Source organism: Rhamphochromis longiceps, linkage group LG3 (assembly GCF_057381845.1).
Source record: "Rhamphochromis longiceps isolate RC_006_pf linkage group LG3, R_longiceps_female_GT1.1, whole genome shotgun sequence".
NCBI lineage: Eukaryota > Metazoa > Chordata > Actinopteri > Cichliformes > Cichlidae > Rhamphochromis > Rhamphochromis longiceps.
This window is the reverse complement of record NC_140559.1, coordinates 23,550,827-23,574,532: the sequence shown is the minus strand read 5'-3', so window position 1 is coordinate 23,574,532 and position 23,706 is coordinate 23,550,827. Positions and strand designations below refer to the sequence as shown.

The 23,706-nt window shown below is 38.5% G+C and overlaps 2 protein-coding genes across 3 annotated transcripts; one reads left to right on the top strand and one right to left on the bottom strand.

The window, feature by feature from the left end:
* LOC146673522 (lipocalin-like) lies at positions 1 to 2,288 on the top strand. 2 transcript variants are annotated; one of them, XM_085402003.1, is made up of 6 exons: positions 1 to 831; positions 1,336 to 1,475; positions 1,567 to 1,640; positions 1,762 to 1,875; positions 1,960 to 2,061; positions 2,160 to 2,288. In XM_085402003.1, the coding sequence occupies exons 1-6, from the start codon at positions 736 to 738 to the stop codon at positions 2,186 to 2,188; spliced, it is 555 nt and encodes a 184-aa protein (XP_085258129.1). In that variant the 5' UTR covers positions 1 to 735; the 3' UTR covers positions 2,189 to 2,288. The 2 variants fall into 2 exon arrangements, with proteins under 2 accessions (XP_085258129.1, XP_085258128.1); XM_085402002.1 differs by lacking the exon at positions 2,160 to 2,288 and having other exon boundaries at positions 1,960 to 2,128.
* Positions 2,289 to 10,166: 7,878 nt separating this feature from the next.
* Positions 10,167 to 23,706, bottom strand: LOC146673521 (high affinity immunoglobulin gamma Fc receptor I-like). Its single transcript, XM_085401822.1, has 12 exons — positions 23,290 to 23,706; positions 20,887 to 20,922; positions 20,468 to 20,731; positions 20,143 to 20,388; positions 19,877 to 20,056; positions 18,661 to 18,759; positions 17,645 to 17,742; positions 15,680 to 16,228; positions 14,090 to 14,352; positions 13,825 to 13,996; positions 13,320 to 13,440; positions 10,167 to 13,015 (listed from the first exon to the last, which is right to left on the bottom strand). The coding sequence occupies exons 1-8, from the start codon at positions 23,318 to 23,320 to the stop codon at positions 16,169 to 16,171; spliced, it is 1,014 nt and encodes a 337-aa protein (XP_085257948.1). The 5' UTR covers positions 23,321 to 23,706; the 3' UTR covers positions 10,167 to 13,015; positions 13,320 to 13,440; positions 13,825 to 13,996; positions 14,090 to 14,352; positions 15,680 to 16,168.

Below are 23,706 nucleotides of genomic sequence, written 5' to 3'. Positions count from 1 at the left end.
CATTGTTAGGTATTTTAGTACCATGGGAGCATTTACTGGATATTGTTTTATAGTGACATTATACAGGAAAACTCTGTCATTCAATAAGGCCCCTTTGTTTTAGTTATTTTTCTCTTTGACCCAAGAATTGATGTGTGAGAATCACAGGCTGGTACAAGGTTGAAATACCACAGAGATCACTCCCTCAGCTACATTAGTTTCTTAATCTTTTAGACGCCTGTTGAAGGCCAAATGGTTTGTTTCAGATTTCACTAATGTAAGAACTCTTTGTTTTGTGCCTTGAAAATATGTCGCTGAGATAATCACAATTGTAGCTGAACTGATACACTACACAAAGGATGCTTCTTCACCCAAGGGCAGGAAGACGCTCCCTTATCTTGGTCTGTACTGGTTTAAACTGATAAATCTGCTGTCTCATGAATTTTACCCTCTATATAAACTGTTGTACTTGTGAATAAAGTTGAGTCACTTTGGGAAGACAATCTGAAGCAGTCTCTGTTTTCTTGTTCTCCCAAGCTGCTCCCGAGCTCGTACTAACACGCTGAATGGCATGCTTGAATATTACTTGAGAATATATTTGACTGTGTTACAGACTAAGGGACATTCTCTGCTGATAGGTGAAGGTACATTCTCTGCTGATAGACGTCCACGCCTCGAAGGAAGTCGATCCACGGATTAGGCCTTGGAAACCGTTTCCTTCACCCATCATCATCATTTCTTCACTCTTCAGCAGCTATGGCTTCACTTCGTGCCCTTCTGGGAGTGGTACTGTGCTCCCTCATGGTTTCTGCTTCTGAAATCCTACCTCAGGCGGACTTTGATTTACAGGCGGTAAGAGTCATCCATAATACTTTTTATTTTTTATTTCACCGCCCATCTGTTTTCATACAAATATCTCCGTCTTATGGAAAGAAGGGGTGCTGGAGCTTATCCAACAAGGATAGGCAGGGCACCCCCCAGACAGTTTAGCAGTCTTTACAGGAGGCTGACCTTTGCAAAATTTACTTCTATAATGACTTCACCATTTAAGTTAATTGGTTATTTTTCACCCTGGATTTTGCGTGATAATATTTATCTTGTCCATTGCTTTAAAAACAAACAAACAAAAAAACTATATAAATATAAAACAGAGTGTGAACAACAAAATATAAGCATTGCAAACTTTGATGTAAAATTCTGCAAATGTTTTCTCAAGATATAGCATGAATAAAGCTAATATACATCAGTGTATTACAAATGCGCACACACACACACACACACACGCACACAGTGTTACAATAAACAGCTCTTGTGCTTCTCTATAATTCTCAATGCTTTCCATTTGTGTGTCCACAGGGTACAGGTAAGTGGTACTTGACTGGAATGTGCTCTAATTCCAAGTGGTTCGTCTGTCGCAAAGCCAGTATAAAGTCTGGCACGGTCACGCTTGAGCCAACTGAAGATGGGGGTTTTAAGGCGGCTTTCTCATTTCCTACGTGAGTGCGAGAGGACAGACAAAGCAAATACCATTTGGATAGCATTAAAATATTTACACTGATGATTAATGTTATGTCTTTGCACCCGTAGCGATAACTGTTTGAAAATAGACATGGTGGCATCCAAGACTGACGTGCCTGGAAAATTCACATACAGCATTCCCTGTGAGTACGCCCACAAAGCCAGGAAACATTTTAACCACCACGGTTAATGCTCCATCATCATCATCATTGAGTATTACTTTTTTTCCAACATCTTTTCTTCTGCTGTTTCCCTTTTTGTCAGTCAAGGGGTTAGCGACTGAAATGCGTGTGGTCGATGAGAAGCCTGACGAGTACTGCTTGAATCATTACATCAACACCGGACGGAATGGAACCTATGTTGAAAACAAATTATATGGTAAAGTTGCATTTAGCTGTGTTCAGTAAACTGTTAAGTAAAGTTGCAGCCACTGCAGCAGATTTACATCACGTGGTTTCACAGGACGTAGTCTGGACCTCAGCGCTGAGGTGAAGGAGAAGTTCAACCAGCTCTGCTTGCAGTCCGGCATCCTTCCTGAAAATATTGTTCATCTTCCTAAAACCGGTACTTTTACATTGGTGGTGAAGTTCTATATAAAAATAGCCTGAAATACAAATTGATGTGCACTGATTACCGTACACTTTCCATTTTTCCTTCTACAGAGGAGTGTCCGCAGGAGTGTTTTGCCTGACTGATCTGCTGCAAGATCGTCTCACCGACACTGCATAAAGATCTTACACCATCTGCTATGGAAATGTGACTGAGCAACATCTTGAGCAGTTTTTAACAATAAAAATGCAAAAATCTAGAATGTTTTTCTTCATTGTTCATCCTTTATATGAAATAAACTGAAGAACATCCATAACAACACAACCAAAATTTCCCCCATTCACACGATTCTATCTCCACAACTGTGATCACCATTTTCGTTGTGTATTTGTAATAGTTTTAATGTTTTCTAGTATTGGACTGTTGAAAGATTAATAAATAATCATCAGATAGACCCATTATAAAAATAGTATTTGCTTCCATCTGATAGAGTTACCCTCAGCTCAAATAGCTGTGACATTAAAATGCTGTTTACAGTCTAAGTGCCTCGTTCATGAACAGTGAATTTCACACACAAAACATTCATACTTTCATACCTGAATTTGTCCGTACAAGTGTAGGACTGTCTCAGAAATGATCAAACATTTGACTGTTAGATGGTTTTCCCTCCATGAGCCTGGTTACGCTGGAGGTTTCTTCCTGTTAAAAGGGAGTTTTTCCTTCCCACTCTTGCCAAAGTGCTTGCTCATAGGGGATCATATGATAGTTGGAGTTTTCTCTGTTTTCCCAGTATTGTTGTGCAGTCTTTACCTTACAATATAAAGCACCTTGAGGCAGCTGCTGTTTTGATTTGGTGCTATATAAATAACATTGAATTGAAATGATTTTTTTTCTTTTTTATTTATTTGCTAATTTAATTGAGCCAGCGTGTCTCAGGGAAAACAATATTATATATATCTCTCTGTACACACACACACACACACAGTAACAGGATGGTCAAATGTCGCTGATTTTACTACAGAACAGGACGGATTGTAGGGTAGCAAACATTGTCGGAAAACATGTTTTCAACACTGCAGGTTACCTGGTGTAATGTTTTTCAGCTAAAAAGAAACATGGCCTGACTCCTATCAAAGTATATAAAGAGTAACTGAAGGTTAATTGCAGCTATTATGTCCTGTTTTAAGCCAGGCACTTACACCTCCGCTCTGCTGCGTCTCAGCCACTATCGCTCTGGCACAAAGGGCACCAGAGCCAGAGATGGGGAGAGGCGAGCTGGAACAAACCATTTTGGGACTGGGGGTAACTATACTTTTGTTGTTAAAATATTACATCTCAACCAAGTACTATATGCTTTCTATATTTTTTGTAGTGTGTCACACAAACACCAAATATTGTCAAAAAAGTAAGAAATCTTTGGGGGTGCTTTGATTCATTTTGGGGGGTTTTCTTTTCTTTTCGTCCGCTCCGCTGGAGGAACATGGAGGAAAACAGAGAGCAGCACCACGCTTCGTTAATTCAAAAGTTTTCAGGCTTAAAGGTCAGAGGTCACAGAGAAAGCCTCCATGTGTTGTTGGGTCGACAGAATCTCCTGTGCTGCCACCTGCTGGTGAAGAACTGTCAGAGGGCTTCATACACCAATCACTATAAACATGTTATTAAATTATAACCTTGATGACGTAAACTACACACACACAACAGAAAAACAAAACAAAACTCCTACATGAATATGAAAGAGGTTTGAAAGATGTCAAGGACTTGTTTTACTGAATGGAAAGTTATTACTGCTGACATCATGTGGGCAGAATCTGATGCTCTGTGATCTATTTTGTTCATGTTTAACCTGTTTGTGTATTATACGTATTTCAGTTTCATCCAGTGGTTCAACGTCATGCATTTTTCTCTTACAAAAGAATCAGACAAGTTACTGAAAACCTGTTGTACTCTAAAAGCCAACAATGGGACACAGACGTGTCTTTATTTTTTTAAAACAGTGGGTCTTCTATGATCTTCTATGATGTATTCGTCATGTATTTTGTCTCTGTGATACTGCAGGCTGACAGAATCAGTTTCAGAGTATGATGTGAACTCATACCTCTCATGTCACACATATTTGCTTCAGGTGATGCTGCCTCAGTAACTCAATAGATTTAATAACACATCCAAGATGAACATGATTTCTTTAAGCTTATCAGAAAAAGGATATGAGCAGAGATCTCGCTGAAACAGACCTCGGGTGTCAAGTCCAGCAGGGAGACAGAAATCCATTGATGACCAGGTGAGCATGAATATTTAAAGAAACAAACCTGATGTCAGACTGAGATGCCATCTGTTACTCTCTGACTCTGAGTTCTGGACTCAGACTAACACAACACGATTGCATCATGTCTGGATGTGTGTTGACTCATCGGGAATAATAACATACCAGAAAACGGAAGAATACCTGAGGGCCTCATTGAAGCTCGCCTGGTCTCTTTACCTGAGTAACATCCCCCCTCACAATGCTCAAACACAGAGCCTCCTTTCATGACCAGGTTTGTATATGTTGCAAAGAAGCTGCACAGAAGTGACATTTTTTTCTTCTAAAAATGTTCATTAATTGAGTAGGAACTAATGTCACATGAATTATTACTACTGAGATTGAATGTGATGGGCTTCATATTTTCATATATTCTTGTCTGTCGATTCATCTTAAAGAGTGTGAAGACGACACTGAGATGAGCAGCAAATATAAAGTTTTATGAAAGCACTTAAAACTGAAATAAATATTTACCTTTTCATTGCGTGCAGTTTTCACTTTCTGTGAGCTGCTTTTTAAGGAAAGAAAACTGGTATGACACGCAGCTAAATGCTGCTCTTAGATAAAATGTGTGTTCTTTGTTTGCAGTTTGTTTTCATCATCATCACTGTGACAAAGCTGTCACAACAAAACAGTTCTGATCTGTGAAAGAGATTAAACATTTGTTTGTTTTCAGAGATAAGACCTGCAGCCACAGACATACGCTGATTCTGCATCAGAAAAAAAAAATCAGCTCTTATGAATCTGAACGCAGGACTCTGACAGACTCTTAAGTTTCATGGGTCTGTGTGGTGATTAACTGCATATTTGTTAAATCAGAATCAGAATCAACCAAAATTGTATGCAGACCCGTTCAGTACATTTGAAAGAGGGTACTTTTAAGAGGAGGAAACATATATGTACAATAAATTAAAAATAAATATAAATAAATAAAATAAATAAATATAGTATATACAAGACTGTATATGAACAAGTGAGAATACAAACAAGTGGGGATACGGTTGGAGCACTGTGATTTAGTCCTGAGAATGTTGCACAGTTAAAAAGAAAATATTGCACAGTTGAATGTTGTGTTTTCGCAGCGATTTATCCCCCGATTGTATTTATTAATGCAACAGCCCTGGCATATGTGCTGTTTCTCAGTCTGTTTGTTTTGGCTTTAATGGTCCTGAACCACCTTCCTGATGGTAACAGCTCTGACAGGTGATGGGTGGGATGCGTCCTTCAGGATGCTGCAGGCTTTCCTGTGGCAGCAGGACCCCTACAGCACCTCCAGGGAGAGAAGAGCACAGCCAATGATCCTCTGTGCTGAAGATGTTTTTAAGACTACAGGCCTGTCTCAGGTTATCCTTCATATCATATCTAATCTTCATCCATGAACAAAGTCTTCTTATTTTGCCAAGAAGCAGCAAAATAAATACTTTATTCCTAAAAAAATGAAAGACCTACATCAATAATGATCAACAAGTATTTTAGTCATACTCATGACATCACAAACATACTGAGCTTGATTGTGATTTTCTCCTCCTGGACTGTCTCACACTCCCCTGACAGATCACACTTGATGACTCAATGAACAACTGAAATTTGTAAACACTGTCTAATTACTTCCCCATGGAGGTCAGCAGTTCTTTCCATTTAAGGAAAACAAACTGCATAGAAACAGCTGCTGTGTGGAAAGACCTGCATGACTGATGACTTAGACTGAATGATTCCCATGAAAAGTTTCCAAATAATATTATATTATAACCGGGATCAAATTGAAACTAAACACTTAGGAATCAACATGTAGCATGAAGCATCATAAAATGATACATGTCTAAATACATTGACTTACTGCCATGTGATTGGCTGATTAAATATTTCCATTAACAAGCAGTTGAACAGGTGTACCCAATGAAGTGGCAATGTTGGTGGTTAAATTCCAGCCTGCGTGGCAAATATCTTTGGCCAAGATTATACCCCAATGTGTGTGCGTGTTAGATAGGAAAAAAAAGTGCTTGTGTGAATGGGTCAATGAGGCAAGTTGTGTAAAGCGCTGTGGGTGCTCAGAGTAGAAAAGTGCTCTATAAGAGCCAATCCATTTAGACAACTGACGAATTGAAACAAATGAGTGTGCTGTGTTTGCAACACCACAACAAACATCACCTATATTTTCATTAACTGCACAAATAGTGGTGGTCATTAGCTGCTAGCTAACTGGGTAACGGTGTCATGGGTCTGTAGCTCTGTCACCGTTTTAGGGAACATATTTAGTTTTAAAGTAAGTTACAGGGCTTTTCCTGCCTTTCTGGAGGGATTATATTTCACTAAAAGTATTTAATATCCATATCACATAATTATGGATTAATAGAATTAAGATATTAAAAACACACCGTATTTTAAAGAAAATACACTAAGAAACAGATTATATGCTTCTCGTGTTCCTTCTTCCTGATATTGCTGTCATTTGGAACCGCTACATCGATCACTACGGCCGTCTTCTTCTGTTTGTCTACCACCACTATGTCTGGTTGGTTAGCCACCACCATTTTGTCCGTCTGTATCTGGAAGTCCCACAGGATCTTAGCTCGGTCATTCTCCACCACCCTTGGGGGCATCTCCCATTTTGACCTCGGGACTTCCAGGTTATACTCGGCACAGATGTTCCTGTACACTATGCCGGCCACTTGGTTATGGCGTTCCATGTATGCCTTGCCTGCTAGCATCTTGCACCCTGCTGTTATGTGCTGGATTGTCTCTGGGGCATCTTTACACAGCCTGCACCTGGGGTCTTGCCTGGTGTGATAGACCCCAGCCTCTATGGATCTTGTGCTCAGAGCTTGTTCTTGTGCTGCCATGATTAGTGCCTCTGTGCTGTCTTTCAGTCCAGCTTTGTCCAGCCACTGGTAGGATTTCTGGATATCAGCCACCTCCTCTATCTGCCGGTGGTACATACCGTGCAGGGGCCTGTCCTTCCATGATGGTTCCTCGTCTCCCTCCTCTTTCTTGGGTTTCTGCTGCCTGAGGTATTCACTGAGCACTCGGTCAGTTGGGGCCATCTTCGTGATGTATTCGTGGATGTTCCTTCTCTCCTCCTGGACAGTGGTGCTGACACTCACCAGTCCCTGGCCCCCTTCCTTCTATATCTAGAACTGTTGTTATATCTATCTATCTATCTATCTATCTATCTATATATATATATATATATATATATATATATATATATATATATATATATATATATATATATATATATGCTAGTTTATGTGTAGGTCTATATGTAGATGACAGTGAGAGATGATGAACTGAAGGAGTTGGGAGAATGACAAAGACTCTGCATTACTCCATGACTGCTGTGTGTATCATACTGTGTTAACTGCAGCATAGACATGCATGTGTGACTGTGTGCTCCCTAAGATGAGTGGGCTGAGCTTGATGAAACTTTGCATTAACATTACATAGGGCACTGTGAGTGGCAGCATGTATATAACTTATACAAATACTGTATACATCTGTGCTTTTCACAGTGCAGTTGAGCAAAGAATGAAATGTCAGATTAAAATGATCAGTCACACTATAACGTCCACAACATTATACTATAATGATTGTAGTATAGATGTGTCTTTCTGTGTTCCCTATGCGCTATACATTTTGTAAACATAGATAGAAGAAATCAAAAATACGTGCAGCAGTTAAAGTGACCCAGAATGATCCTAAAATCAGTCGTTGGAGCTCTTCAGTGTCACTAGATGGCAGCACCAGACTGTGCTTTAAACTGTGGTTAGTGCTTTTTGCTGTCTGTGGATGCTGCTGGAATGCACCTATAGTTGGCTGTGAACTGACTAATTATGCATATAATTAAAGTGGCTGGAAAGATCCTGGTGATTCTGGTAACTCTACTTGAGTATATCTCTTAGTACATCAGTCTTTCTCTGAGCATTTGTTTTTGCAGCATAATCTGACCCCGATTTTGACTGAATGGAAACTGAGATCATATCAGACTGAATGAGTATAGACAGCACATATGTCCTCACTGTCCTGTGCAAGGACAACCACAGATATCAACAACACTGTAACTAAGATGCACATGCAAACTGTTATCTACTGATGGAGAATTTTTTAGTTTAAACAGCATTTAAATTCTCACATAATTCATTTCCTTAAATCAAAACTCATTAACCACATCCACACTTTGTTCTTAAGCTTTGTTGATCTGCACTGAAGACATGTGCATGCGTTAGCAACAACAGTTCACATTTTCCATCAGACATCTTCATGAAACCCACAGAACCACACGAGAAGAACAAGTCCAACTAAAGTCCTGCAGAGAATACAGATCACTGCAGTGGAGACAACAGCAGGGTTCTACAAGTAACTAAGTATGTTAAATATATTACTTTACATGTATTGTAGGAGTGTTTAGCTGATTTATAAAGACAATGTTGGATAACACCTCCCACCCACTCCATGACATGCTGGTCAGTCACAGGAGCTCGTTCAGTGAGAGACTGAGATTACCGAAAAGCACCACTGAACGACACAGGAAATCATTCCTGCCTGTGGCCATCTCCCTGTACAACGCATCCACTTAACACACTGTTTGCTGCTACAACTACACATGTTTCTTTTCCAACTATTTATTTATAAGTGACTTATGTATGTATGTATGTATATATATATGTATATATTGTACTATTCTTAGTTAGCGTATTGTCTGTCTTGTCTTAATGTTGGTTTAAAATGGAGCACTGTAACAAAAAATAATTTCCCCCAGGGATCAATAAAGTATTCTGATTCTGATTCTGATTTAGAGTTTAGAAATGTGTTATCATAGAATGTAGAACTGTTGTAGAGACACTGACACTGCCCGCAATATAATAAAGGCTGACTGTGTCGTGAATTTAGGAGTAGATTGTACCCCTCCCCCACTTGAACTGTGAAGGTAGAACAAAGAGAGAGTTTTATGACCTCTAGGGAGTTACCTACACCCACAGTGTTTTAACTGTCACGCACACACATCCACACGCACACTCACTCATGAGCACTCACACATACACACAGGTATGCGCACACAGTCACACACGAGCACTCACATAGACACAAGGGAGCGCGCACATGTAGGCATTCATGTGCTCATGCACATAGACACAAACACAGAGTTTGCAGCACCACGTAGGGGGTTTATGATGGGGATAGACGCTATAAAAACTAGCTGCAACGAACAAAGGAGGGAGGATTTGCAGAGGGACACACCGGCCTCCCTTCTAGAAGGACATGCTTAAAAAAGATGAATAAAGTTTTGTGAAAATGACTACTGAGTTCCGGTGCCATCTCTGGAAGTTTCGACGAATAAAAGAACCGGGGAGAAACTGATTTCGTAACAGTATATATTAGATATATACTAGATCACAGCAAAATCGCCAGTGTTAAATTGACACTGTGAGTGTTAAATTTAACACTAGAAAAGTGTCTATATGTGTCCACTCTTTTGAGTGTTAAATTAACACTTTTCAAAGTGTTATATTTTTAACAACGAGCTAGTGTTATTTTAACACTGCACAGAGTTAAAAATTAACACTGAGTAACACTGACCAGTGTCAAAAATATTCTACACTGGTGTTAAGTGTTAAAAATTAACACTGAATAGTGTTGGTGGTACTTTACACTAGCCCTGGTGTTAAAAAATTCAACTCTGAATAGTGTTAATTTTCTAACACTAACACTAGTGTCAGTCAAATCATTAGTACCACCAGATTACAATAAACTCCCATTAATCTCTGATATCTCTACTGCTACAATTAACCCCCAACATCCACCCATTACAAAGAAATACAAGACATTAACGTTCCAAAATACTTTGTATTCAGATACACCACAAGTAAACAAGTCATACAAAATTACAGTATGGGACAATGTACATTTTGTCATCAGTGCCATTTGAAAATTGCCTATCATAAGGTCTATAGTACACCAGATCATCTACAGAGATCAGTGCAAAGACATCTAATCCATCCTCAATAACAAATGCATTTAAGTGATCATTGAAATATACTGTTGAGACCTTACAAGTTAGAAGATAAGTATTGAAATCGCTAACAATTATACTGACAATCTTACTGAACAAAGGCATCTCATTTTCAACACCAGAACAAACATACATCCCAACTTGATATTCTGTACCATAACTTTTGACCCAGGAAGTTGTAGAAACAATAGAAGAAACATCAAACATTTTATTCAGTGCTTCACTGCCTTTTAAGCTGCTGGCCAAGACTTCATTAATGGGGCCGAACTGTAACCTTTTAAAATAAAAATTTTCAAAATGAAAAAATTGATTCTGATGTTTTTTTACTAGTGTTTTTGTGATATTTTTAAAGTTCTTTACAGATCTTTTGAAGAACTTGTGCTTTGCTTCAAATCTCATGCACCACATATGTATGAGTGGCCCAATTTTTCTAATGCAGCGTGGGTAATGGATCATTAGGTGGTGCTTTGGAATCAAATTCCGTTCTGGAAAGAGAGATTTGAAAGCCTTGTGATGATCGGCAATCAGATGTTTCAAATAGCAAGTCATGCCATGAGTTATAATGGGTGAAAAAACAATGTTCACAATTTGAACTAACAAAAGTAGCAAGTTCCAATGTCCATCATTTCTGCAAACGATATCTCCAAAAATCAATGGGCTATTCCGCAAAAGACACCATGACTGCACAGCATTAAGCCCAAGATCTTTGCTGTTGTCATCCAGTTTTAGCCCACCTGGCCTGTTCCTTCTCTGTGCATATCCGTAGTTAAAGCTTATAATTCTCTGTGACAATGAATTCAAGGATATCAAAGAGGTCTTAATCAAGTACTGAAACACAAGCTTTAACTCATACTGCACCACTCCCTCTAGTAGATCATGCATTATGTCTACAGCATAGTTGTCTGAAATATGGAACAGCCGAAGTGAATTGAGTAAACAATTTCTTTTTACACCAAATGTTGAGGCCAAAGCAGGATTTTGTTGAATGGCACCACAGTGTTTGTAATGAAGTTCTTTGGAACGCAGTGTTAAGCCTACATGATCTTCACTAAAAACTGACTGCAACTCTGTCTTATCAGTTAAACAAAATCTACAACAATAGTTTGCACTAAATGATTCAACAAAACCAAAAATGCTATGTAAAGCCAAGTTGTCACCTGTAATCTGAAAAAGCGAACCTCTCACAGGTGTGGCTGAAAAGGGCACTTGCATTCCTTCAGTCTCTAAAATCTTTAGATCATCAACAAGTGGCTTTAGGATAGGATCAAACCCATATTTTTTTAAGTCTTCTGAATGAAAAAGGGCTACAAGATGAATGTTCATCAACACAGAATTTAACTCTGGTGGCAAATTTCTCAAAACAAAATAAATACAACCAAGTTTGTGCACCCCCTTTTTTGAGCCTAAAGGATTAGCAGTTTCAAAATCGTCATAGTAGAGCTGGATCTGGAGAGCATGTTCTTGTTGTGAGAATAAACTGTGATTTTTGAAGTAGGAGCCGTCATTTAAATCTCTGTACAATCCCTCCATGTTTAGTTTTTTTTTCTGGAAACTGCTACAAAGTTCACTGTTTCGAAACATAGATGAAAGGGATCCCATGATAGGAACGTACATGAATTTATCATTGACAGGAACTTGCCTGTATGTCCCTGTTGTTCTATCTTTGCGTACATCAAAACGCACACCAAGAACATGCTCTATGGGTTCAACTATTTTCCATTTTTGCTCAAAATATCTTATCCTTTTAGATTCTGTGTTAAGACATGAAAATGGATTTTCAAGCTGATCAAAGCAATCCTCAACTTTTTCTAAGGTTTCTCTTGATGTATCAGTTGACAAACAGTCGACAACAGATTGTTTTGCATGTGCATGGATGTCATTAACCAGTTCCTCCAATGAACCAACTAAACACAGCACAGTACTTTCAGGAACTCCTGATGATTGTACTTGAGCAATAACAGAGCTGCACATGTTCAGTATTTGCCTTTTTTCAACTGGAACCGGTGTAGTTATTGTCATGGGATGAGCCACATTTACAGGCTGTGAAACAGAGGTTCCATCGTTAGGTACAGGCTCAAAATTGTTGATGACCTCAGAGTGAACGCAGTCTCCATGTGCTCGGAATAAGTGCCGCTTGTAACCAGAGTACGTGTGAAAGATAAATGAACATCCAGGCTCTCCACAGGTCAAACGTAAAAACTTTCCTGGGTACAAACCATGCTGGAACTTCAAATGTCTAAATAACACTGAGCAACTTGTGTGGTGTATCTTGCAAATGTAACAGATGAACATTTCCAGTCAAAGTGCTGAATAGTGGATATCTTTAAACCGTACAGTGAAGACTTCCTCTTGTTTCATTGACCCGAGGACTGTCCTTCACGCTGCCAACATCAATGCCATACACTTGATGGTCTGGATGAATGTGTAGAAGTTGTCCAATGCCTTATCAAAGGACACGGCAAATTAAAAAATGTGCCTTGAAAAGTTTTGCCTTGTCAAAACCTGCATCTCCCATCTGTGTCACACAGGGAATGACCTTTTGATCTAGGACAATGTAGAAACTTTGGGTAGAAACTTTGGATGATGTTCTTTCTTTCTCCAACCCACAGGACGAATGGCTGAGTGGGGCCAGCCTTAAGAAAAGCCTCTGTGCTACCTCCCACCTGAGGGAGAGAAAGAAACCAAGTGATTCACATTAAACAAAATTGATAATCTGATGTTGAGGCATTGCTGTTTGAAATTATGACAATATTAAAATGTTTCACTCCGCGCGCACAATTATTTTTGTTTCAATGTGTACATTTAGTTTTAATAGAAACAATGACATGTCAGTCCTGCAACACCAAGCTTGTCTGGGATAGATACATCTGCTGCAGGTTGGATCACCTTGCCATCTTAAAATATCAGCCGTTGATAATTTGCATCTGTTCTCATCAAAAGAGAAATATACAATTCTAAAAAGCATACCTTGATGAATTTCATTAGGTGGTGAGCAGCATCTGATGTGCTAATCTTTGAAGACGTCCTTCCCTTAGATGTTGGAGTGAAGTGAAGCAGCAAAAGATGGCAGCCGCCTCACAGTCCCAAACTACAGAATAGAAATTAAGATCATCACAATTACTGTCATTTAAAGGACCACAGCAGTCATTTTTCCACGTTATGTAATACCATGATGACATTTTAGACACCTGATAATTTTTCTAATAAGGCAGTTTTCCAGCGCCTTGGTATAAAAATTCATTTCTAGAGACTTAAAATCTTCTGGCCACCAAGTGAAGTAGATATCGAGTCATAACAATAGTAAGATTATGTAACTTTTTTTGTGTTCAAACTACATTAAATGTCATTTCAGGTTTAACATGTTTGTAAGCTTGTTTTCATACCATACAGAAATGAGTGATATATTGTGTTGTGGGAATTAAGCAAATGCTGTAAAGGCATGCAAAATCTACCATTTCCAACTTACACTTACCAGCCTCGTTAGAGTAACGCTGTGCAGAAATGAGCAGCTCATCCAATTCTGTACACTGGGACAGATTTTTGCAATCTTTGATGATCCTTGGCTTGAAGAATGTTGGCCACTTTGCAAGGAACTTACCAGACACTTCCTCCCCAAAAAACAGCATTGTGAAGTCTTGGTCAATCTTAAACACAAAGTGTAACAACAGAAACAACACATTAACAAGAAAACAAACAAAGGAACCACAAAGCAGTCATTAAATTATTTTATGCCTTACCAAGCCAGGTGTATCCAGAAATCTTGGGAAAAGGTCCAGGACAGTAGAAGCTATGGCAGGTTCTTGAACCACTTTTTGCCTATGTTGAAATGTCACCTTCATGTTGTCTTTGACATGTTTCATGTCAGTTGAGTGCCTCTTCCTTGCATTTATCACCTGACAACGGCCTCACATTTGAACACAAGTTGCGAAGAGTCTTGGGGCTGTCTTGAAAAGCTGACTTTGATTAGTTCATCTCTTCTCGGGAACCAGCATATCACCACCTGCCAAGAGTAAAATAAGGTCCAGCATATAACACCATTTCTTTGCAAAATATCTAGCATGTCTAGTCCCTTTAGACTGAGTTAAAATTAATTTTGTTAAGAAAAACATCCTTGATCCATTTTTTAAGTAGTACAAGCTGTGTAACATGACTGCAATACAGTATTCTCTCAACTATCACAGGGGTTAGTAGGAACCATATTTCTATTTTATTATTTTTTATATATTTTAAGCGATAAAAACCCTCCCCACAAATATTCCTGACAATGTAGCGTTTGGTTTGTTCGTTTTTAAATTTCAAATATTGTATAACAAGACAAAACTGCAAATATGAACGCATCCCCCCCTCTCCCTCTTAACTAACCGATGCCTTTAATTGAACTACCAAATTAACACAATGGTCCTCTCTTTCTGGTCAGACACTTTGCAGCACTTCTGCTGTAATTTTATTCATATTTAACAAAATAAAAATGCAGAAATAAGTGTACACATTAGTTTTTGACTCTCACTGAACTAACAAAGCCAATCCCTCCACATGTTTGTACTCTCTTGTTACCTCGGCCAGGTCCGCGGCTCTGAACCGTGGTAATGACACCTCTGGCCAATACGCTGGGTTGTCAGGCTTGTAGCTTTACTGTCAGCGAACACAGTGTACAGTCGAATCTTAACAGCTTTCTTACAACCAGGCACTCATTTTGGCGGCAGTGGTTATTATTATATTTACATGCTCTCTTCTTCCATTTCTCATCGGTAACAGCTCTTACTTTCTCCCTCTCTCGCGCTCAAACACACAACGGGAGGGGCAGTTCCACACGTTCTCCCCGCAGCACGGACTACACTACCCATGAGGGCCGGTAACACTCTGCCCTCATTGCCTTTATATTAAATCATTTTTGGCTAATGACAAAAAAAAGTCACTTTAAGGGCCAAATTGCATTATACTTCTTCACCTCACCTGACGTGGGCCGCAAGTGGCCTTTGGGCCACGAGTGGCCTCTGGGCCGCGAGTTTGAGACCACTGACCCTAAGGCTTTGGCAGTTTAATTCGAAAATAAATAAAAGGCATTTAATAAAAACTGAAATATATTAACATGTAATATTCATTACAGTCTGCCAATAGCCAGATTATGCTAAATGAATATTAGGAAAGAAACTGGTACTTTGCAGAGTTCTAGCTAGCAGTAGCCCAGCTTAACAAAAACAGTTAAAATTCAAATATGACACTTAAAGATGATGTATTTTGATATAAATACTATTTCTTTTACTAGTTATCATGTTACTTGTTCTAACATCAATCTAAAACTTAATATTTAACCGAATAAAACTTACCGCATCAGCAAGAAAAAATGGCGACCGAAGATTCTGGATTGCGAAGCTCCACAGGAAATGAAGGTGTGGTCTAATTTAACACCCACAGTGTTAAAATGCAGTAACGACTAAAATCTACACTTACACTTTTCAGGAATCAACTCCCGATGTGTTATTTTAACTCGATTAAGTGTTGAACTAACTCGGAACTCTGTTGAAATCTACTAACACTGAAAAATCAACACTGGCATTTTTGCTGTGTAGTATTGTTATTTATTGTTCATATAACATGTATTATATAGATACATGTTGCTGTTATGGCCATACTGAGATGCTGAAAGACAGGGTGATGAAAATATACATGTATTTTTTTTCTTTAAAGTCGTTAAAGAAGTTTAGCTTTTATTTTACCAAAAACATTCATTTCTCTTTGAGTAGGAGTTGACTTGAGTTTATTGAAAAGATTAAAGACAATATATACAGATCTGATTTGTAATGAATGTCCTCAGGTCACATGGAACAGCAGTTGGATTCCAGCGGTTGGACTTCAGCAAGGACTAGGCGACGACTCTGAAAAGTTCAAACAACATGGGACCAGTCACAGTTAAAATAATGCATGGGTTTTGCTTTAAATACTCTTGATAAAATCGAAGAAGTACTCTATTACTTTAAGAATGTGCCTTCAGTTAAAATAATGAGTGTGGCTGTTTGCCCAGGTTTTACAATATAGTTTATTGTTCTGGCATCAGCAATACATAATAATAATCATCATCATCATCATCATCATCATACAAAAAACATACATAATATATTGATCTACTGTCTCATCTTGTTCTGCTCTGAGTTTATTTTTATTTTCTGTCCCACTGTTCTGTTTCCTGTTTTATTTTGTTAGGGCTCTTGACTCATGTACATCATGTTTAATTTAACGTCCTCTGTCACATTAATTTGTTCCTTCTGTTTTTTCTACCAGTTCAATCACCTGCTGTGTATTTATTGTCTGTCTCCCACTGCTTTCATGTCAAGTTGTCCGTTCTACTTTCACAGTTGTCTGCTCCTTGTTTCCCCTAGAAGTCTTTGTCTGTGGTTTGCTTTGAACTTGTTGAATAGCCAACAATAAAAGCTTTTTTGTTTCACCTCGTAGTCCTGAGTTCTCCACAAATTGCTTAGTACAGTGTGACACAAGAAGAAGGGAAATCTCAAAATCTCAAACGCAGTTAATCATTAATACATTGCTGTGTTGTTTGGATCACTCACTATGACATCTTCATAGTGGGAATGATTTTCTTTTCCTGAAGTGTTCATATATTTGAAGTCAATGGGCTGTCTTGTACACCAACGTGACCAGGAGACTGGAAACATTTACATCATTATAATTTCGCCTAACAATTTTTTTTAAAAAAGGACATACTTTGGATTTGGTCCTCTCATTTTCTCTGGATATTTGCAATATGATGTTGAGCTATGTGCAATTGTATTAAATTCTGAATGCTGTGGCTTGCCTTCTTACTGAAGCTAGAAAAGTTGATCCTAACACTCCAAACCCAAACACCAGCACTTTGTGACAAAATATACCCTACATGGTATAGTACTGTCTTTAATAAGCTAAAGTAGACTAAGGCATGCATTTCTATGGAGACAAAAAAGTGCAAACACATCTAAATATCCTCAGAGATCACTAAACTTACAATGATTTTAAAGCAAACTGAGTTTTAAAAAACTGCAAAACTGCACTAACACATTATTTTTTTAGTTTTCAAAACAAAGTGCACACTTCAAATTCGATGAAATGATGGTTAGCATAAAGGTAATGAATTAGAAGTTTTTGTGACGTTCCAATGAAAAGACGAATTGTAAAATAGATAGATAGATGATAGATAAACAGATAATCAAATAGCATCTCAATATTTAGAACAAATATCGGCCTTATGAAGGAAAAAAACACTTGTTCTGAACCATGATGGAGACAAAGAAGAGCAGCTGTACCTCTGGTCTTTGATCTGTTTCCTTGTCTCTGATGGTGATTTGTCCATAACTGACGTCTCCAGTTCGCACTGATGAGTAGACTCCAGCTGGATCACACTCTGCACAATAAAACACACAAAGAAGACATCAGTGCAGTTCTACATTCATACTGGCACTTACCATTACATTTAATATGACAAAAAAACTATTTCGATTATTTACACTTCTTTTTTTATGTTGTATGAACAGGAATAAGACAGACACACATCTGTTTAGTGCTGCAGCAGCAAACATCAAACAAAAATGTTAAACTGAAACTGTTGGCATTTATAGGTTTATTATGTATTCATATAGTATTTGACCCTTTTCTTTACTGTCATGAAAGAAGAAAACAGAACTGGAAGTGAAGGTTATTATTAAACCAAACAACTGATCAAAGCACTGTTTTCATGAAAACATGCTAAAATCATGGGATGCATGTACGTCACACTAACTGCAATATTTTTAACTGAGCTGCACTTCTTTGCACTTCTTTGATATTTACATGTCTTATAACATTTGGTGCAAATAGTGATTCTCTATGCAAAAAAAAAATGAATATTGCAATGACTACACCCACACATGATTAAAGATATTAGTCAAGACTTCTGCCATAACTTCACATCATGCATCTTCCATGATGCACAGAAAAGATGAAAAAGTCTGAAGGCGATGGCCTTACAAGCCTGAACGGACAATTAACTTGGTGTCTCTGCTTCAAGCATTGCAGGAGCTTTCACTTCTACAGATGAGAGTGGAAATGTAATTAAAGCCGAGGCATGCATGCACACAGCTTTATGAATCTGATGAAAGAAACGTGTCTGCGTCCCGTGAAAAAACTGTGATGATCTCACACTGACTTCAGCCCTGTTTAAATAAAGATGCTTTGCTCAACAGTAATTAGTAAACAGTGTCACATTCATGCAGACAGTAATCTCAACATCTGCTGGACTCTCTCATTTTTTATCCATGATGAAGACAAAGAAGCGCAGCTGTACCTCTTTTCTTTGATTTTCTTTTCTTCTCTTTGATGATAATTGGTCCATAACTGACGTCTTCAGTTCTCACTGCTGAGTAGACTGCAGCTGGTTCAGTCTCTGCACAATAAAACACAGAGGACATCACTGCAGACAGTCATTTAAGTACTGCTGTTAATATTTTGATTATGATGCAAAATTATTTGATCCCCTTCTTTTGTCTCCAGTATTCAAATTCAAATGGACATAATGAAAAAATAAATGTCTTAAATCAGCGACTAGCAGTGAAACAGCTGCTTTAGGGAGGACGCAACTGTGCAGATGATGCAGGCACCTTATCCCAGGTACAAATAAGACAGGATACAAGAACAGAAAAGTTTTTTTCATACAGAAATGTCTTGTTTTGAAACTGAAAACAGAGCTGAACCCCCGCCCCCCAAAGGATTAAAAGTAGGCCATGTGGGTAGTGGAAGCATGCTGCTTCTGCAATCTATGGCCCACAATCATCAAAACAGGTCTGTGGTCCCTACAATAACCAGAACACTTTGTGATGTTACGCTAGTGCTGTGTTGATCTTTGTCTTGTAATAGCAGGCCCTGTCTCCTTATCTCTGCCTTCCTGTCTGTGACCTGAAATCAGTTTGTCATTTTGAAGTATGTCTCAACTCTTTGAAAGCATCTCAAGGACAAATAATGCTGCAGAATGAGCCACTACGGATGTCACTGATGGCAAATACAAAGCCAGGCAAAAGATGTTTCATTTGGGAAGTATAGGTTAGAGCCTTCCACTGAACTGGAGGTTTTATCAATCACTCTTGGCATACGGCTTGATGCCATTCATATAGAAGAGGTAGTTCAGATTTGCTCCTTTCCTTAGTCGGGATCTGTAGCCAGTCTTGTTGATAATCACACAAAGTTATAACAGCAGTGTGGACAGGGCACCTTGGGAAATCCCGCATTAGATGGTGACTGATATTGGCTTGATTTCGGCTCCATTGTTGTTTGTCACTGAAAGTAAAGGGCAGTATATGACACCAGTTATTGCTCTTGCTTGCTTATGTTCAAGGTAGGCTAGGCTTGATTAGCCTGGGGACCCTTACTGGATCTAGACATCATGGAGGGATGATCTGAAGTTCCAAAGCTGAATACGCTATCCAGCTGCTATATATGCTTACTATGTGAATGAAGTAAGACTAAAAATTGAAGCTGAAAAGAGAGAAACCATGAAATCTCCTCACCTTTAAGTTTCCTTTTAACAAGTCGTCTCACCAGCAGAACCAGTACCACCAGTAAAGTCACAACACAGACTGACCCAACAAATGACAACACAAAGAGAACTGGAGGAGCAAGTGATGGAGGAAGAGAAGTAGAACGAGGTGGAGGTGTGGATGTAGGTGGAGGTGTGGTGGTGTCTTCCCCTAAAATAAAGCAAACACAGTCATTAAGTTGTCGTCACATTGTGAATGTTGAAACCTGCAGAAACACAGACAGGTGAGTGTGTCACCTGTGACAGTGATCCAGCTGGATGGAGACTCTCCATGACCGCTGATGTTACACTTGTAGAGGCCTTCATCAGACCTGGAAACATGCTGGATGGTCATGTGACCTGTAGGCTGCTTCCTGATGAGGGAGCCATCTTTATAGAAAGCAGCTGGGAGGTTGGAGGGAGTGGTCTTTGTTTTACAGAGCAGAGTGACGTCATCTCCCTCCATCACAGGGAGGACAGGACTCTGCAGGATCACTGATCCACCTCAACACAGAGACAAACTACAGCATTTCATCCATTTACACACAGCTTCATCAACACTAACTCCACACACTCAGCTTACCAGTGACTGTCAGGTTAACCATGTTACTGATGGGACCCTCTCTGGACTCACACCAGTAAACTCCACTGTCAACTGTGTCAGTGTAGCTGATGTTACAAGAAGAACCAGCTGGTTTTCCCCAACCAGGTCCACACTCACTACTGATGTCTTGACTTGTGTTTCTCCTCAGAGTCCATCCAGCAGAGCTTTGAACATCCTCACAGCTCAGAGACACAAACTCGTTCTCAAACAACTGAGAGCTGCTGGGACTCACAGTCAAATGAGCTGTGAGAGAATTTATTACACTCACTGTTATTGCATCATGTGTAGAATGTTCACATTCTTGTATTTCGTGTGAATATTTCATTAGTAATATAGCAAAAAAATATAGAAACACACACGCACTGAAAATGTTACTTTTTTCCAAGAGGTTTACTTACCTTGTGTTGATCTGCTGATGAGCAAAGATGTCTGCACTGCAGAGAAATGAGTCTGTTAGTTTTAACTCTGGTTAAGATCAGATACCATATTTTATAAAGGAAGTAGCTACTGTGACAGCTTGTGCAGAACAAACTAGACCATGTTTGGCAAATTTGGACAAGCAGGTAGAACCAATGAGTTTTTCTGGGATTTGCTAGATAGCTCAGTTAACAAGATGCATTCATAATTAACAGTAGCTGTTTCCCCCTCGGATGTCAATTAATCGTTTTAATTTTTTTTTTCTGCTTTCTGAAATGTGTGGGTTCTGTTATATTTCAGGCGATTCATTTTCATTTCATTTTCCATTAAAAATGGCTGGGTTTGATCTCTGCCTACATTTCACTAGGGCTACCCTTGGAAAAGCCATGATTATCGAACAATGTCTTTATTGATACATAGTAAGGTGTCCAAACTCATAATTAAGGAGTTCATCAAAGGTCATGTATATGAGGGAAATAATTTAATTTTGGCTAATTTTGGCTGATAGAACAGTCTTGAAACACTTCAACATGCAATTCCTTTGTTTTCTTTTCGTTCAACTTTTGAACAAAACAAAACTGCATCCATCTCCTTTCTATATAGTTTTGTATATACTCATACAACATGTAGAATTTTGAAACAGGTCAAAGGTAGAAGTACATCTTAAACACTGTAATTAATAACAGCTTTTAAACCACTTCAGATTTTCTTTGCACACTTGGCCCAATTTCATTTTATTGTCTTGAGATTTCATGTTTTGCCTCATGCATTTCTATCTGTCTCTTTTCCTTCTTTTCACTAAAGCTGCTTTCCTGTTGGATATTGTTGAGACTAATAGCCACAACCCCCGAATCCTGTTCAAAATCTGTAACTCTGTGATCAATCCTTGTCCGGGAATGTCAGTTTTGGCCTCCGCAGCTCTCTGTGAGCAATTTTTAAATCATTTTACAAGAAAAAAATTTATTATCAAGGGCCTCACTTTTACACCCTTCTGTGGTGAATCTTCTTCCTACTTTAGGATGAATGTCAACTTTCTATCAGTTTGAGCCAATTTCACTGTCCACCCTCAAGAGATTAATTAAACAGCTGAGCAGTTCGAATTCTGGATGGTGGATGGTTTTGTTGGAATTGGGCCTTATATTCTATCTTGGATGATGATGAACTATCATTACTAGTGGGCTGTGTGTCCCGCTTTAAACATGTGATAGTGCAACCTGTTCTAAAAAAAAGAGCAGCCAGAATGATCCTGCAAACTATAGGCTGATCTCCAAACTCCCTTTCTTATCTAAAGTATTGGAGAAAATTGTGTTATTGCAACTACAGGCCTACTTAAACACAAATAGTATTAGTGATAAATCTCAGTCTGGCTTTAAACCACGCCACAGTACCGAAACGGCTCTGCAGAGGGTCTTTAACGATCTTCTTTTAATTGCTGACTCAGGTCACCCCGCTGTTTTCATTTTATTGGATTTGCCATCCATCTTCATAGACTTCAGCTTGTTCAAAATGCTGCGGCTTGTCTCCTGGAACATTTGCTTCCATTACTCCAGTTCACACTGACTTAAACTGACTATCCATCAAATATCGTATTAATTTTAAAATCTTGTTGCTTACCTTTAAAATTATAAATAACATTGCGCCTAGCTATCTTGCCGACTTTCTTAGCTTGTATACTCCTAGTCGAGCCTTAAGATCATCTGGTCAATTTATTTAACCCACACTCCTGGTTTAAATAGTGCTTCCCATCTGATAGTACGAGTGCTTGTTTTTGTACTTTGTTAATGTTTAATAACAATGACTATTGCACTACTGTGAAGCACTTTGGTGTACTTTTGGTTTTAAATGTGCTATCTAAATAAAATTGTATTGTATTGTAACTTAACCCAAAGGAAGGCATCTGTGCATCCAGCTTAAATCCATGAAAACATCATCACATTCAAAAGAAAAGTTTTAACCAGTTTAATGTTTAGTGTTTTGTTTTACAGGTGACCTCTTCTGGTCATTTCAACGGTGATTGTATCCTGAGAGCTCTTTTCTTCTTTCTTGAAGTTTATGCCTTTCATACCTCAAATGTGTGAAAAAGATATAACAGTAAAATCCCCCCCACAAAAGAATATGTTATTCATCGGTAGCTACAAAGTTCATACACCAGCTTTTAAACAGTTAATATTTTTTTTTGCACATTTGGTCATCGCATTTGTTTCCTTATGTTGAAACTCACGTTTTAGAGTTCAATTTGTCTTGTAAAATTAAAGTCTGCAACTTTGAAAGTAAAAGCTTAGTGTTCTTTTTGTACAACTTTGACATTAGTAATGTAATTTTTATAATATAGACAAATTTTAATAATTAATTATTTTATAATATAGGCAAATGTCTATACTTACAGAGCAGGCAAAGCAGAGTGGTTTGTCCCATCGTATCGTTAAGTCACATGAGGTTCAGACTATTTCTTACAGCAGTTAAGCCCACCTCCTTCCTCTTTGAGATTTACAGTGTAGTGTGGTTTTCTCTCACCACTACTTGAGGTGCACAGCAGAAAATGTACCAAGAAAATTGGTACAGTTTTTAAGAATGTCGCTATTCTATAGGAAAGACAAAGAATCTGAACCAATGAGATAAAAGGAAAAAAGAGAGCGATGCAATTAACGAATTAAGTAAGTGAAAGTGTAAGTGATTTAGCAGGTTCAGCTGTCATTTAGGCCCTGACATTAAATCAGGTTGTTAGTCAGGCAGCACTTCTTGAAATCCTAGTGGATCCAGACTAAGCAATATTCCTGGCTACTCTTTGATTCCTGCATTCC